The 18057-nt window shown below is 35.1% G+C and overlaps 1 protein-coding gene across 2 annotated transcripts in view; it reads right to left on the bottom strand.

Annotated features, from left to right (window-relative positions):
- Positions 1-461: 461 nt before the first annotated feature.
- cpeb2 (cytoplasmic polyadenylation element binding protein 2) overlaps positions 462-18057 on the bottom strand; it is a 126267-nt gene continuing 108671 nt past the window's right edge. For both annotated transcript variants that reach the window (XM_039751507.1, XM_039751508.1), the window contains 4 exons: positions 16166-16284; positions 6082-6196; positions 4899-5080; positions 462-1945 (listed from right to left, as the gene is read on the bottom strand). In XM_039751507.1, coding sequence (XP_039607441.1) covers positions 1718-1945; positions 4899-5080; positions 6082-6196; positions 16166-16284 — 644 coding nt within the window. In that variant the 3' untranslated portion in view covers positions 462-1717. The remainder of the gene's footprint in view (positions 1946-4898; positions 5081-6081; positions 6197-16165; positions 16285-18057) is intronic.

The raw sequence follows: 18057 nt of genomic DNA, 5'->3' as shown, positions 1-18057 counted from the left end.
ATTATACTGTCAATATATACACACACAAACACACACACATATATATATATGTCTATATATATATATATATATCTATATATATATATATCTATATATATATATATACACATTTCTTCTTTACTGCGTATTCTGTAAGTACCAGTTATCAAATATCAACCCAACCTGTATTAACATTTAAATGAAAAAGTTTTGAAATTGTAAAACGTCATTATTGTTTTGTTCCAGTCTAACAATACAATTGCTCTTGGCAAGATGCCCCATATTTACTACTCCTTCTCCATTTTGACTTTACCCGGGGTTAGTTAACTGTAGCAAAGCCCATAAGGTTGAAGTAATTTTGCCAGATTGACTGTTTTCTTCAAATCTGGTAACTACTTAGCAGTGTGCTGGCCATCTTTGGTTTGCAGAGGATGTGTAATCCATTATAAAAGGACATAAAGCAATATAAATAAATAAAGGTGGGGGGAGAGGGGTGTGGAAAACTTTGTTATTCTTTTTTTTTCTGTTGTTTTGCTTCTAGTTCTACATTGATGTTCTAGCTATAGTAAAACCTCACTCCACGTTAAATAGAACAACACATCACAAAAATTGCACAGAGAATACTTTTATATCCAGTCTGCAAAAGTTTTCGAATTCCACTATCCACCAGGTCACAAAAATGGCTGCACATTCTAATCTAAAACTATATATTTTTTTCTTATTGTACATATGTAGGACACTCTGGTTACTCGTCACAATGATGCATGCAAGGTTGTTTTTGTAACTTTAATTTCTAAATATATCCAGTTTTTGTATTTTTCTTCATGCTACCTAATATTAACGCTTTATACGGTTTCCATTATTTTCTCCCTATTAGTCATTATTAGTGTTAACATTGCATGCATATGGTGTATATAAGTAAGTAAAACATGCAGTTCAATTTTCATATTCTAAAATGATGGCAGTTTAGGCCAAGTGTGCCTTCTGCATTTTAGCTTGCAATGCAGATTACGTATTTCTTTCTTTTTTTTTTTTTTTTTAATTTCAACTGTATTATTAGATGGCATTAAAAATAACATCTATATATAGCAGCAAAGCTTCTATTACGGCTTGTGGTTAGAAATGCTTAAATAGCTAATAACAAACCAGATTATTATCATGAGGTATTATTTTTTTGCAAGTCAAAATGGAGAGCAAAAAGTAACCCTATTTTTTTTTATTATTAAGAATACACAGCAAATAGCAACAATAAAAATAATTTTGTATTGTGGCATAAATGTTCCACGTTGCCTCCTATTGTTATTTATTTTTTGCTACCTTTGGTAAATCACTGGGGCAGGTCTTAAAGAGCTAAAAATCAAGATTTCCCAGAAATAAGTGCACGCTTCACCCACTGGAGATAGCAGCAGATTGAGTGCCCCCATGCAAAAACATTCTCTTATCTATTTTAAATTTTATATACAAAAATAATTTGAAAAACTACAAAAAATCCTTTTCTTATTCTTTAAAAAACATGAAAGTACCACAAAAAAGTTAGTAAAGCCTGAGATGTAGGGTTTTGGTGAAAAACAGAGGCTTGTAGTGTTTTGGCTGCTACAAAAGATATATGTACTGTACTGATAGCTTAGGGTAAGAGGCAGAAGAATGCACTTATTTCTCCCTCAGCATCTTGGTATTCTCATAAATAATAAGCCACATGCACTCTTTGCTCATTCGTGGGTTGCTCCTTCTGTGGCCTTCAGTTCCAGCGGAAGTGAATCTGTCGAGGACGATCGGCCCCTTCTTTAACAAGAGGCTTGTGAAACTCGCGCCCCGCACGAGAGTGGATGTTTGCCCAGCAAAACTCACAGTAATACTGTAGGCATGTGACATTGGCACAGAAGAAAGGCGCAAACTTCCCTCCACAACGGGCTCCCTGGCATTCATCACACATCTGATCATCTAGCACATATGGCTTCACCTCCACCTTCAAAAATACAAAAAATATCAAGCAAGAACATTAGCATTACATAAAAAGGCATAACATAGAATATGAAAATAAATTCTTTGCAAATTCTAAACAATACTCAATTCTACTTCTATTGTTCTATTTATGTACTTTTTCTTTTTTTTAATATTCTGCTTAACAATGAGCACTTTTACAGAACCAAAAACAAAAAAAAGGAGTGCTAGGTTCCCTATAGTTTCCCAGCAGGCCATAAAAGTCCCCTTTGTCACAGAATCTATACTAGTGACAACAAACACATGCAGCTGTCTTGCTAGGTTCAGAAAACTGTTTTGACTCCACATAATTAAGGGTTTTCTCTGTTATTATAATCAGAGATACTGTAGCTATAGTGATCTCTATTATTTTAGCAGATGAACTGTGATGACTTGAGCAAATAACCCTTCATAAGATGTCAGACATTCTGACCACAGTCTTCTAAACTGGAATGAAAACTGAAAGTGGCCCTAGATGTACACATAGGGTGCAAGGTTAGTCTCCGTTTACCAGTTACTACTTCAGTCAATTCACTAACTTTGATGACTCTTCTAGTAGTCACAGAAGATTAGAAAATGTTTCTCATGTTTTGCAAGACTAGAGAAAAAACATGCAATTTTCCATTTGTCTTGGTTCATGTTTTTATGTTCTAGTATTTGTTCTGTCACATTTACTACGCCTTTTATGACAAGCTTATTGTGCACCATTTATAAAATGGGTTGCATTCATTTTATGTCTGCACTATATTGCTTATTAAAAGTGTGAAAAAGGAACCAAGTAGAAGTGACCATATTGAAAAACACCAGCTAATTTTGATGCCTCACAGAGACAATAACTTGAACCCGTATGTTTATATATTTGGGGGTGGTGAGTTTCCTGATAACACATTATATATTGTTAAATCTGTAAGGAGAAATTGAACCCGAATAACAGATATAAATGTGGCTAAACCATACTACCTTCTATAGTGTTAGCAATTATATGAGTGTGAGCCTCAAAACACATTTAAGGTTTAAAAGATATGTCACAATAGTTAAATGTTTTGCTACAGTGATACTCCAATACAGTGAAGTTGCAAATAACAGACAAGCTACTAATTAAAACAATACTATATATTGGTGTCTAGTTTCTAATAAAGTGACTTTTTCTTTTGTTTTGGTCAAACATTATATCTAAATAATTTTAGGAAGGCTATTGTTAAAAAAGAACCACCAAACTTTATTTCTTGGAACTGTGTTGCTGTTTTCATTGCACCTGCTCATGACAGTCTGGTTAGACTTCCAGCAATAGATTTAAAATATATCAACATGATGATCTGTTTAATACAGAAAGCATATATCTATATATTCATTAAGATTTCAGATTACACAGCTTCAGTGTATGTGACTCTGGTTATATTCACCTGACCCCTTGACTTTATACTGAACTTATTGTGGCATATGAGCGGACAGTTGAAAGGAGAAAATGTGAAAAGCAAGGGTGATCATCAAAAAGAACATGCAGCACTAGACCACATACTGTAGCTCCTTTCTCTAATCAAGTCTTCTAAGGGCGGTTATTTCATGGAATGCAGTGCATGCAGCTTTGTCAATCCTGCTTACCAGCAGTGGCAGTAATGTACTCAAACACTCCCAGTGCTGGGCAAAAGGCCTCCATTGACTAAACTGAGAGAAGCCATGCAGTGTGCTTGTGGCATGACAAGCACTTTTTTTTTCTTTTTTGGCCATGTGCCTCCTTGTCCTCCTCCTACTCCTTTATTTCTGGTTAATTGTTTCATTCACTCAAGCAGACTTTTTTTTTTTAATATGAAGAAAATGACCCTGCTGTAGATGTTGTTATTATATCAAATATACATAAGTATGAAGAAGATAAAGAATATACATTGTACAACAGAACATTTCATATGCTTCATTCACTCCTCTTCTGCTTGTGAGATTCTACTTCAGAGAAACATATTTACCAAAGACCAAAATTATAGCTTTTCCATTTTTTGCAAAGGGTACCAAAAACAGTTCTTGCATACTCTAAGCATGAAGTAAGCACAACATGTACAATCCTGTCATGACAAGGTTCAAAAGCTCGCACAAATGAGCCCAGTGCACTCTTCCTCTGTCCTAATCCAGGTCTTACCCATGGATCTATCTATACACCTGCACCCATCGTAAAGCACTAACTCACTTCACAACTACACTTTGCTGATAAAAGTTAAGGCCACCAGTACTGGAGTGTACGACAGATGCCATCACTTTTGCTGGCAGTTACACATTTTGGTCCTATCCATGACTTTGTCCCATGACATTGGACAGTGAGAAATTTGATAAGAATTCTTTGAAGTGGTAGAAGTGATAGATCCTAGTCAGACAGTTCTGAAGTTTCTCATAGAACATGGACCAGGAATCCACTGGAACACAAATAAGTGAAGAGGCATAACAAGTGGTATCTCTCAAAATTTCCACTGCACATGAATGCAGAAATAATGTATTCAACCACCTTCCACCCCATTTTACAGATTGAATATTGAGTAACCAGCAATCTCCCTGTACCATCAAGAAACTTTGCCAAAAGACCATCATTTGTGTCTATAGCAAATTCATCCGACTGGGTTTTGAGCAAGCTGGTATAAACACCATGAAAAGGAAATGTAGGACTGGTGTCAGCTCAAGAAGCTATTAAATCAGTCTAAACTGAAAGGACAAATATTTTGTAACTCATTTTGTTGCATAAAGCTAAAATGTTGTGTGACTAAGACTTATATCTGCTTTGTCAAAATGATAGTGTTTCTTTAATAAGACCTTGCAAGATGCACATTGCCTTAACAAGAAATACTATAGATTTGTAGTGCTAATAACAAACCTTACAAGCAACATAGCTTACAAATACCTTGTTCGACTGCTTACCAACTTCAATAAAAGGCAGTAAACAGTCAGGCTTTACTTACCCGCTTATCAATATCCCCATGCTGCAACTGAACAAACCGAGCACTAATGGCAGCAATATAGCTCTGCTGATTAGAAAAGGCAACTCGCCCAGCCCCTTTAGGGTACTTGAGCTCTGGGTCTGTATCAATTCCTGCATAGCAAACTCCACCATAAAGACGATCCATTATCATAGCCAATTCCACTAGAAGAAAAGAGGAAAAAAGACTGTAATCAGGGAAGAGGACTGTTATGTAATTTGTTATGTTTCTTCATAACTGTGGATGTGACTTTGTGGAAATACTTTAATTTCTCAGTAGTGGTAGTTGTATTAATTCTGCCATTCTTAGATAAAATATACAAAATGTATAACTTAATTGTTATTTAACAGTCAAGGCAATAGATATCCAGGATAGACATGAAATGTTTCCTAGCTGAAAAAGAAGATACAACTGTATTGATCCAGCACAGACAATTTTACACATACATTTTAACTGTAACATTTTATAAATGTGTTATAAAATGTAATTTCTAACAATATAGTAATACAAAATATAATATACATATATAAAAGTTTAGTAATATGTACTGCATATGTATTGTCTTTAAATATTTGACAGCACTGTTATCACAGATAGATAAAAATGAGTCAAAATATAACCCTTGATTTTAGCCTTATATGCTCAGAGGAATATTTCACATATTTTCATTCTTTATTTTCTTCCACTTCTTCATATCCATAGTTAATTATAGTAGAATAATTACAAAGCACAAATTGACCAACTGAGCATGTGAGAGCAGAGTTGGACTGAAAACCATTGGACCACTGAACAAAGAAGCTGTAGTTTGGACTTGTGCAACTTGTTTAGTATGCTACTAAAAAGAATAATTGCAACAAACTAAAGAAAGAAACACAAATCACATTTTCTTTTGCTTTGTAGAAGCTACAGCACAAGCTGTAATTATTAAACGTATCTATGAGCCTTCTAATTCACAAGTACAAATCTAAAATTACATTTAAAAGTATCATGTCTGTAAACCATTTAATTTACAACTACATATATAAAGTTATGTATAAAGAGTGCTTAGTTTACAAATACAACATTTATAATAAATCAATGTACAAAAAATACCATTTTGTATCATTATATTACATGCAGCTCATTTCTTTGGATTGAAAAATTTTTTAAACGGATATCCACATACCTGCTCTAAGGGGACGGGGAACTCCACCAACAAAAATGGTTTTACGGGGATCCAGAGGTTGTGAGCCATCCATTACAAAATCACTGTCACTAAGGTTCCATGGACGAATCTGGACCTAGGTACATTTAAAAAGTAAATTATTATATATTGTTATTATATAGTATTATCATATTATTATATCATTATTATTATATTTAAAGTGATTTTGTGCATGCACATAGAACAACAATATGAGGGGTATTCAATAATTTATCTACTCGAGCATCATGTACTTGTGTTACAGATCTGAATGTGTCACTGGAGATTAGGACCTGACTTGGCATACCACATACGTAGTTTCAGCTCATTTGATAGAGAGAAAGGATGGCAAACACATCTCTACCTGCAAGTCTATGAAAAAATTGAAAGATTGGGAGCATTGTCAAAGGAAGGGAAAGAAATATAGAAAGGGAAGAAACCAAAAGAAATTCATAAGAGGCTGAAAGCTGCATATGGTGGTGATGCACCTTTGTACTCTAAAGTGATGTTTTGGGGCAAGCAATTTAAACGGGCAGATGACTGAAGATGACCCCTACATGGGGCATCCTGTGGAGGCACCTTCATAGGAAATGTGCCAAAACGTGGAGGCCATGATTATGGAAGATCAGCATGTTCAGGTTAATGTTATTGTCCATGAACTAGGTATTTCAGCTGGTACAGTTTTCGCCATCATTTATACTCATTCGATGAGGACAAAGGTCAATTCCCGTTGGGTTCCCTAACATGCTGACACAGGATCAGATAGTAGGTGACCAGAATTCACTCACGAAAATCTGGACCTTCTTAGAGAAAATCCCACTGATTTTTTTTCTCACAGATTATTACTTGGGGTGAAACATGGATTCACCACCATGACCCTGAAATCAAATATGAGTCCATGCAATAGAAGCATAAGGGGTTACCAATGAACCCTAAGACATTTTTTGTGCAGCAGTCAACTCAAAAGGGCATGGCAACAGTTTTCTAGGATACAAAGGATGTTCTGCTGTTGGAATTTATGCCATACACATGAGGCCATTAAACAGAAACACTGTTGGGAAATTGTCAACAGGCATGTTGCTGCTTCACTGAACGCACCATACCATCCCACAAATCCAACAATGGAAGGCTGTTATCAAGAATTGTGGCTTCATAGAGCTTAACCATCCATCATACACTGCACTCCTGGCCTGCAGTGATTAATTTCTTTTGAATCTAAAGAGATTTCTACATGGGTGGTAATTCTCCAATGCTAATGACATCAAGGAGACAGTAACAAGTTGGTTGGAAGACCAAAAGTGTTTAAGTCAAGGGGGATTGCACTGAAAAATAAGGAGGTAAATTTTACCATCAGATGTTATTTTCATAATATTCAGGTACATAAATTATTGAGCACCCTTCATACTTAAAAAAGGACAACAGCACAAATATACTCATTGTAATTTTTTCTTAATAAATACAACGCAAGTGCATTGAACAGTACCAACATGAGGACAGAGCAAAACCATTCTAAAATAAATGTGATCTTGATTCTAAATAAAAGATTACCTATCTGAAACAGAAACATACAATGAAAACCATTTTCATTTTAAATTTGCATCTTTGATTCTTCATTAATTTCCTTAATAATTCCCATAGTTTTTGAGCTACACCTTTCAAACCAATAGTTATGTCATGCTATATATGCTATTAAAATATTGTTAAAACATTTTTTTCAGTGATACCTTTTGCCAAAGAATATAGGTAACAGGCCATTGTCTGGAGGTATATCAGATTCAAACTTTACAGATATTATGAATATGTTTTTAAAAGAACGTTTTAATCTGCAGAGAAAGAAAGAAATGTTGCCAGGAAGAAAACGCTAACCCCCCATACAGTAACTTGTGCTTCCTGCCACTTCTGAACTAAAAGAACATTGACAAATCCTACACATACCTATTACAGTAACTGTTAAAGATTATATATCACTGATGCCTCCTTTATTGTGACAAGATATCAAGAAACCAGTAATCCACCAAAAGATGCATGCTTGCTGTAAGCAAGTTATAATAGCCCTGCATTTTGTCCACCCTGCTTCCTCTGCACAGATGATGCTTCCAATCCAGACCTTGAAAGGATCTGTACTTATTACAGACAGCCTACGCAGACTGATGGGCTGAGAAACAATATCAATCAGGAACAGTGAAGTGGGATGTCATGCAATAATTCTAATATATCTTGATACTGTGTGATTTGGTGCCAATATCTATAAATATATATATATATTCATTATGTTCATATGTGTGTACACTATAGTTAGTGAACTTCTATAATGTTTACTCAAGATGCATGTACCTTTCCAATGTGTTTCAAATATGTTTAGACAGAATACGAAAAGGCTCCGCATGACTAATTCATAGTCCATTTGCTGTTGTTATATTAGTTACCTAGCAACTGATTATTCACTGCTCATTGATTTGTGTGACGAGTAAAACAGTAAGAGGAAGGATCATTTCACATTAATGATAAATACTGTATTTATACCAGTTTTAACTATAATCATTTATTGAGGATTTTTTTCTTTAATCACAAGCAATGAATAATGAATTCAAGACTTGTTAGGATATACCATTCAAACTTACTTGTTATAATATAATATAACATGTAAAGGTTTATAAACAGTGAATAGATTAACCAGCACTGGTCACTTTGTATAGCTGGTGCTGGTATGCATGCAATTTCACACGTATTGAATTCCTATGAAACTTATTAGCAGCAATCGTTTAATTTATGCATATCTGATTTTTTTTTTTTTTTAGAAATACAGGTCCAAAGATAGATGTCATCCCATGGCAGCCTAATGGTCTATGTATATTATTATTATGGTCAAAGTCCATGCCTAATGGCTGCTTTATTATGTAAACTGAATTAAAAATACAGTAGCCAGAGTCCCAACTGAATAATAATCAATGATCAAATAGCCCTGTCAAGTTAAATGGCACAACAATGCTGGGTTCCATGTTTAAAAATCAAATCAACTTTAATTAACTGACATACCTATACATTCCACTAAGCCACTTTCTGATCCTGATTACTCAACCCATATCTGCCTGACAGATACCTGTAATTTTCTAAAGTTGGCCATATCATTATCCCAAAGCCTTAATTTCTAACTAATGACGAGACATTTCTTGCCTGAAGAAGTGGCCTGAGTTGCCTTGAAAGCTTGCATATTGTGATCTTTTTAGTTAGCCAATAAAGGGTGCCATTTTGCTTGGGATGTTCTGTAAATATTTATATTATTGGGAACCTACCTTTCATCTCTGATATGTTAGATAATATAAATGTTTATTTTAATCTCTAACTGACCCTTGCTTACCTAATGATCTGAAGCAACCTCCATTGTGCCCATTGTTTCCAAAACTTATTGTCTGTTCATTATCTTGTATTATCAATTTGTCTTTAATGTTCTGCAGTCTTAGTTCTTTTGCTTTCAGCTTCATTCTCGTGTGCTGACAAAAGCTTGTGATGGTGTGTTGTGTGAAATACAAGCTCTAGATAGTAAATGATGGTCTAAATGGAGTCCCTGTGTATTTCACTGTTTATGAAAGGGTGATAAGGTCAGCAATATAGGGGAAACTCAGAGTAGTAACAGTGCTTGTCCAGACTGAGAGGAGGCAGGTGAGATGGTGTTAGAATGTTAATGAATGTCTCTCTGCACCTTCGCTGGTAGGTGGACAAGGCAAGACCCACTGGGAAAAGTCTGAGGAGCAGACTTAGGAAGCACTGGAGTGGTTGCATCCCTGGTTTTCCTTAAGAACATCTCAGGATTCCTCAGGGAAGTTCTGAGAAAAGTTGCTAGGGTTAGGAAGGCCTGGTCAGCCCAGCTCAGTGTGTTGCTACTGCGACTCTCAACAGGAAAAAAAAAGAAAAAAGAAAACAATTATGAGGAAAAAAAAAAAGAAAATTATGGGAGGGTTACATTTCTAAATCTTGTATATAATAGAAAATGTTTTGTTGTTCAATCATCAATATTTGCCCCAAAATGCATAAATTTATTTCAAAAATATACATTGCACTTCATGCCATGAAAGAATAGAATACAATAATATAAATGCAATTTACTTGAATACAGTACAATAATATAAATGCAATGTACTTGTGCAAAGTTGTGTTATTTACTAGGTTTCTCCTGCTTTGTACAGGAAGTTGACAGATGCTCCGCTCTTTGTGCATGTTTTAAAAACACTGTGATTGTTAGTGACTGATGTTTTGTCTGTAGCTGCTGGAACATTCCTTGGCACCTCAAACCTAAACATTTCTTAATTTCATGTACCACTTTCTTGCTGCTCTCTAAGGAGAGGTTATAATCTGATATTAGGTCTCCAAGATGTTTGGCTGCTTTAAAAAAACTCCCCAAATCATGAGGAGTACTTGTGCTATTTTCCCTCCATTCCTCTTCTTCTGAAACATTTTACAAGTTCATCCAGTTCTTCTTCCTTTAACATCTCCTTGTGACTACTGATCAGCTCTTCTATTCCTTGTCACCAAATCGTTGACGTTGCTCTTGCCTGACAACCTGGACTACATTTTTTTTTTTTTTTACTACATTATCAGCTCCCTAAAATCATTAACTCAGTCATTCCACAAAATCTGTATGGTAAAAGATTTCCGACACTGCATCACACGACAGTTTTGTGTAAATTGCCTTGAAGCAGCAAATAATGCCCTGATCATATGGCTGTAAGCCACAGGTTATGTTTGAGTGGAGAAAATAGAACTTTAACATTAGAATGGACAAACTGAACTGAAGAAGAAGCATTTTCAACAAAAAGCAGCTTCAATTAGGCTTTAAACCGGATTCCTTTTACCTTGAGATAGCTCTTCACTTCTGGAAATAAAGTTACGAAACTAACCTAGAAAAATAGCCACTGTCGCCCAAGCTTTCTTGTCAGACTGCCAGTACACAGGAAGCAGATTTTTGTTCTTTCCTTTCCATGTGTGTGGATTGGTAGCATTGTGCAGTAAGCCAGGCTTAATCATGTGCTCAGCTGCACTGCAGCAAAATAGCAGAGTCACATGATATTTTCACTGCTTTGAAGCCCAGTGCTTGTCTCTCCAGTTTTGCAATGTATGTGCAGCTGGGCATTTTCTTTAAGTAAGGCTCGGTCTCATCAGCATTGAAAATGTGCTATGGAAGATAGCCATTTTCATCAATCACTTTATTTTTAAGTCCTCTTGGATAATTTTCACATTTTCTTCATTCATAAGATTTTTCTGCCTGAAATGGTTGTGGAAACATGGAAGTCATTCTTGGCTGGGTTTGAACTCTTTTTCAGGATTCACATCCTCCATTGTGGTTAACTTGAGCTTGTCATAAAGGATAATAGCCTTCTCTTCCAGGATGTTTCCTTCCACAGGTACTCATTTGCACTTCATATCTTTTAGCCACAGGATTAATACCTTTTCAGTCTTGACTAAGTTGTATCACATACTTGACTTCACATTAGCAGTTACAGGGGCAGTGGACAACAGAGCTTCATGGATTTCCTTCTCTCTTATTTTAATTGAAAGATGCTGGACTCATTGGAGCCAGTCTTTTAGCAAGTCGAAGCCAACCACTTTTTCCTGTATGGTTAAAATAAAGCACTGTTTCTTTGCTTCAACACCAACAGAAGTTAAATGCTTGTGTTTGGGAGCCAAACTATGTTAAAATGCCACACAGCTATTGTTTAAAACATACTAAAATCACTAATAAGTAAGCTAAATGCAGGTTAGAGTGTATGAAAGCTGAGAAGACATGCATTTCACTACTTTTTATAACCTATGATAAAAAATGATTTATGGAAGAGCACCTTATGTAGTGCCATCACTCTGCATAAAGCTGAATGTGTGTAAATTGAGATTCTATTGTATATTGTACTTATAAAGTGCATTTCCTAAACTTACGCCAGCTACTATAGACTACTTGGCCTTTATTCTATTCTTGTGAAGAACTTATCTTTTAATCCAGTTTTTAAACCTGAATTGGGTGAGTGGGCTAAAATGGTCAGGTGGATAAATGCCTTCCTTTACATATATTTACTTAAGTATGCACTCTGAAATTAAATAACTTAACATTTTTGCAATTCAGGACGGAACAACATTGTACAGCATAAATCATAAATATGGAAGCAATGTTGTAAACCTAATGTACATAGGAAATATTTGGTGATTATTTGAAATGGAGAAATATGCATTTGTTACTTTTATAGAATCAGATGTTTAAGAGAGTATAAAGTAATATTAATGAGATTAAAGTGGGATGTTGATATCACAAAGAGTGCATAATCCCAGTTGTCAACGGTGTAGGCACATTTATTTTGAACTCAATAAAAGTGCTTTCACATAGCAAACCAAAATTTGCCTAAGATTTGCAAACATTAGGACAAATGAGTAAAGTTCAATAAAGAATGGATGTATTCAGCCGACATCAATTATGCATGTGGTATGTTATCAGCACTCATTTAAAGTTTTTGCAGGCAAATCACAAATCTCTCTTGTACAAAAGTTAAAGTAGGACAAACTACCTGAATGTTGCCTGGCTCTCTGCCCTTGTGTCCCTTCAGAATATGCAATATATCCTTGCCATGGCTGACAGAGATAAAAAGGGCTCTGATGCAGAGATGTTCTGATTATTTTGGGGAAAACAAAAACACACCACATATATACAGTACTAAGGGCATTACCTGGCTTCAAATGGCCTCGTTATAGTGCCATTTGTTAATTAGGTGTATCAGTAGTACAATATAACTAAGTGCATTTTTGTATACAATTGAATTTATTTATTTCATCAGGGTCAAACTGGAAATATTAGTTCGGTTCATCTGCTAACTGTTGAACATGCTACATACAGTTCTTGATGGTGTTGGTGGGAAAGAGGTTGCAGCAGAATTCCATATTAAAATGATATTCAATAATATTAAAAATGTGATTTAAAGTTTCTTCATTCAATGCTAAAAACTGTTATAAATATCAACTCTCCAAAGCCTAAAATTAGTATTGGCTCAGTATACAGTGGATGGAAAGAAAAAAAAGTTATTAAATGCTTTTTCTCACTCAGAAACAACGTTTTTCTCCTAATCAAATTCTGAAAAGCAGCATTTCCATCGGCTACAGGAAAAAAAAAATCACACTTTATTTTGTTCAATCATGGTTTTGCCCCATCTCTTAATTTGCAGTGTTTTTTTTCTATTTTCCCCCTTTTTCCACCAGTTTGTCCCTTTTCCCCCTCTTGTGCTCGATTTGCAACAGGAGAAACCTCCCTGACCTCTGTTCAAATACTGTTTATGGGTTGTCAGGGTACATAAAAAGGTAAAACTGGGTTCGAAGGCCATAGAGGTTGAGAAACACTACTCTAAGATAAGTGATGTAATCCAATGACAAATATCAACAAATAAATAAAGCATCAAGCAATTTTGTTTTTTTCCACAACATCAGCAAATTTCAATATTTTGAGGTATTTAATTTTTCTATTGGGGGGGGATGTACCCCTAAAAACTGATATATTGAAATGTGCTTCCTTAGTGGATACCTAGTACTCCAGATGTGCATTTTCGGCTTTTTTGGTAAACAGGAAATAGTGTTTTCATTGATAAGTGAGTGAGTGAGTGAATCAGTCAGTCAACTTGGCATTATGTATAATATATATAAGTAAAATATTTAATGTCTAATACTAGGGCGCTTTGCTCGCCAATTCCTTACCCCCCCCCCCATCCGCCAAGCACTATGTGCTGTTGTAAAGAGGGGGGCTAAACGCACCCCAAGGAGATGCAGCCACTCCTCCAAAATCCTTCTTAAATGGTGATACAATGGGAAACAAATTCCTTTTTTTTATTTTCCAACCTCCTCTTTGCTCAATCAGCTGCTGGCTTGCTGCTGCTCCCGTGCCATGTGATCTGCATTTCGTGCAGCACTTCAAACGTTTTAAAGTCACTGCCTTCTCTCTCTTCTCTCCTAGACATCCTCAAACACTATTTGATCTGTTTTCACTGTTCCGTTATTTTATCGAGTAACATTTTCCGTTTGTTTGTGCTAATGTGATCTGCACTCTCATTTTTTTGAGACTTTTCAATTTTCCTACTTCCATTATCTCTAACCTGCTCTACATGTGTATCATGGGACTTGCTTCCAAAGGTTGTAAGTATGACGTGACTTGCCCGTCTCACGGGACGTGAAAGTGTCTCTCTGTCTCTTTTCAAAAGATCACGTCTTATCGCAGGAAAAAAAGTCTCGTCCCAAGTTTTTTTTTTTATAATAGAGAGATTTGATTGAATAATTGTTCTTTAGTTCTATACATTACTATTAGACTGTGTGGAATTTCTATCTATGTTAAACTTTAGATTTTTTTCTATCAGGAATATTGCAACAGAGAAAGCAATGTAAAAAAAAATATTTTAATGTCCAGGGCGATAATCCTGAAAAGTGACCTGGTTAATAAATGTTGTAAAATACTTTGTGATAATAATTTCATTTTGATGCTACTTTTGATTCTTTGAATAATGCTTTTTGAAAGGCAGGCAATGGAAAAAAAAAAATCACAACTGCTATTGGTCAGATAATGCAAAGTAGCATTTAAGAAAACAGCCTTTACACAGTGTAACCATTTCCATTACCAAAATAAAACCTACATTAACATAAGATAGAATAATGTGCATTCAAAATGCAAATAAACACATTATATTGTCATATAACTTTCCTTCATTAGTTTCAGTTTCCCATTTAAAATCATGGAAAATTTGTTAATGACTGAGCTTTAAATAATCCAGTAATAAACATTTTATTAAATTAAAGTTCCTAGGAAAAAAAACTAATAAAAATAATCATATAGCAATTACAGAATAGTATCAATGTAGATATGCTGCATGTCTCAGAAATATTGTTTGTGCTATTCATCTTGTTTTATTATCCTCTCTGCATTTTGTTCACTGCTTTCTAACACATGCGCAGAACTCCAGTCTCTTGACAACAAGGATATGACATTGCCAGCAATAAAACTAAACTCTGCAATGGAATGATTTGGTCTAAAATAAGTTGAGATTTCTTCTCCTTCAAAACTGACAATGGTAGAAATGTAAAGGTATGCCAATGTACAGCCACACAGTCATTCCAGCATGGGAACAGAACTGATGCAGATGTGCAGTGAGGAGTAACATAGGCAGCATAATTAATTATGAGGCATTTATGACAACGCCTAGTTAATGGTGCTGTATGAAAGTCATTGTGTAATTAAGAATTTACTCTAGGTATGTATTTTTATTTCTGTATCCTGCTTTATTTTATATGTGCTAAATATTTAAATTGTCTTAAACTATGCAGACCTCAGTTAAATTTTCAGGCAAATATCCCATTGGATTTGCCATTTTCAGTTTTTATATGGTAACTAAACTGTTGTAATACTATTGGCTTATTGAACATATAAACATATGTAGTGTTTCACAAGTGCCTAAAATGAAATGTACTTAAGACATATTGGGAATCAGGACTAGAACCCAATTTAGGCATGTAACTGTAGTAGATAAAGAAAGCTGAAGAAAAAGGGCATCCACCAACAATAAAAAAGCTTATTTGGGCTACAAATGTAATAATTTTTTCTAAGGAGTCCTTGTTAACTTTCACCACAATAAAGAACGCAATTAGAGGCACTACTCAGGCTTATTCTTTCCTCTCTCTATTTCTTAAATGTTTTCTTTTCCAATTTTAACAGTGTACTCCAGTAAACACTCTCTAGCTCTAACCTCTCTGTATGCTTTTTAAATGTTGCAATTTAATATCATAAGGAAATTTGTAATATCTGAGTAGAAGATAATTGCTTCAAACTTTCATTCAAAAATCTCCTTATGTCACTTAAAAGGCTGTGCAAATTATTTACAATAATGCATTTTATAGAATCACAGAGTGCCCTTTGATAGTACATTTTATTTACCAGATCAATTACAAAAAGATTAAAATGACTGAAATAGTTATTCAGCATTTACAATTACAAACTGCAAAAGGATGATTTGCAATTCTAATTCAATTTATGAACTACTTTTAAATATTTACTTACCGGTTTGTCCTTTATTGTAGGGCTAGAAACACACAGATATAGCTTTCCATCTTCCTCAATGCAAGCATCAATTAAAGCCTGAACAGAACTTTCCTCTTGGAAAAGAAGGAAGGCATAACCTACAAAACCAGAATATTATAGATCATCACTTCCTCTGCATTTAAATGGGTAAGCTAGTTTAACAACTGCAACTAAAAGATGCGTATTTTTCTGCAAATAAAACTTTGCCATAATGAGTTCTCCTCATGATCTACTTAATGTCACTGTAAACACTGTGGGCAACATTCATGATCATATAACCATCTAATGCACTTTCCCTTTATACATTTCTGTAGTTTGCAGCTATGTAGCCTCACTTATATGGCACTAGAAATATACTGTTTCTTATTCTTGGCACATGTCAAAATGAAAAGATTCCCAAGAAGAGGTAAATAAAATTTCAAACTGACTTTCATTTTCATATTGTTCAGATGGAGATTAATTAATTGACATGTGCTTTTTTGAGAACAGCTGGAAAACAGCATTTTAACTAGCATGCTTTACTTTAACGTGTGTGTTCACACATTAAATGTTTGAGATGCTCCCATATTTTATGAAAACTTTATTTATAATTCCTGTAAAATAAAAGAACATAAACAAATCAAAGTATTCAGTAATATATTTTGGATTATTGAAATTTACCATTAAATATAAGTTCAATGTCAAAATACAATTGCTCATTTATGTATAAATTGATTAATATTACTGTATCTCAAATTTTACTCTTATATATTTACTATACAAGAATTATTTTTTAATAATCCATTATCTGAACCAGTAAAATGTCTCTAGGGCTCCATCTCTGCAGCACTACATGCAAAGCAGGAAATAAAACTGGTGATGGCATCATGCCAAGGCAGGGCACATTCACACATACTAAACCATTTTGGACTCACCAATTCACCTTCTGTGCAATTTTTTTGTGATGTGGGAGGAAAACCATAATTCCATTCAAAGACAGGAGGAAGATGTCAATTTTGTTAAGTAACAATGCTGTGAATTCAGACTTGGTCTATTACAGCCATTTAGCAGCATTAAACATGCCTCTATGAATTATGTATTGTGCAAAAAATTTACTTTCTGTATGTTCCTGTTTTCTCAAGCTGCTTGACCCGGGTGGTTAAAGTCAACTTCTGGCAAACTTAATGCTCACAGAGTACTTAAAAATACATTAAAAATTCAATGCAACGTTTACATCAGTAGGAAAATCTGTATTTATTTAAGAATATTTGAAGTGCACTACCAAAACATAGAAAGGCACAAAGTTTGTCCAGAAAAAGGTAGATTCACCACTAAAATGTATTTGTATCTGCCAGGATACAGTTTGGCACCTCTCAGACCTAATGAGAAATAGCACGATATATAGAAGACGGTTTAGTAAAATTAAATTGAACTTTTCATAATTTTATCTATCCATCCATCCATTTTCTAACCCGCTGAATCCGAACACAGGGTCACGGGGGTCTGCTGGAGCCAATCCCAGCCAACACAGGGCACAAGGCAGGAACCAATCCTGGGCAGGGTGCCAACCCACCACACAAACACACCCACACACCAAGCACACACTAGGGCCAATTTAGAATCGCCAATCCACCTAACCTGCATGTCTTTGGATTGTGGGAGGAAACCGGAGCGCCCGGAGGAAACCCATGCAGACACGGGGAGAACATGCAAACTCCACGCAGGGAGGACCCGGGAAGCAAACCTGGGTCTCCTAACTGCGAGGCAGCAGCGCTACCACTGCGCCACCGTGCCACCCTTTCATAATTTTACCAATAATTTAATCTAATTTGTTAGTATTCAGAGTTGGCTTCAACTTGCTGTGTTTGAAATACAGATACAAGAAATCAGCA

Source organism: Polypterus senegalus, chromosome 4 (genome assembly GCF_016835505.1).
Source record: "Polypterus senegalus isolate Bchr_013 chromosome 4, ASM1683550v1, whole genome shotgun sequence".
In the NCBI taxonomy this organism is placed as follows: domain Eukaryota; kingdom Metazoa; phylum Chordata; class Cladistia; order Polypteriformes; family Polypteridae; genus Polypterus; species Polypterus senegalus.
Note: the sequence above shows the minus strand (reverse complement) of the source record. Positions and strands in the feature narration are given on the sequence as shown.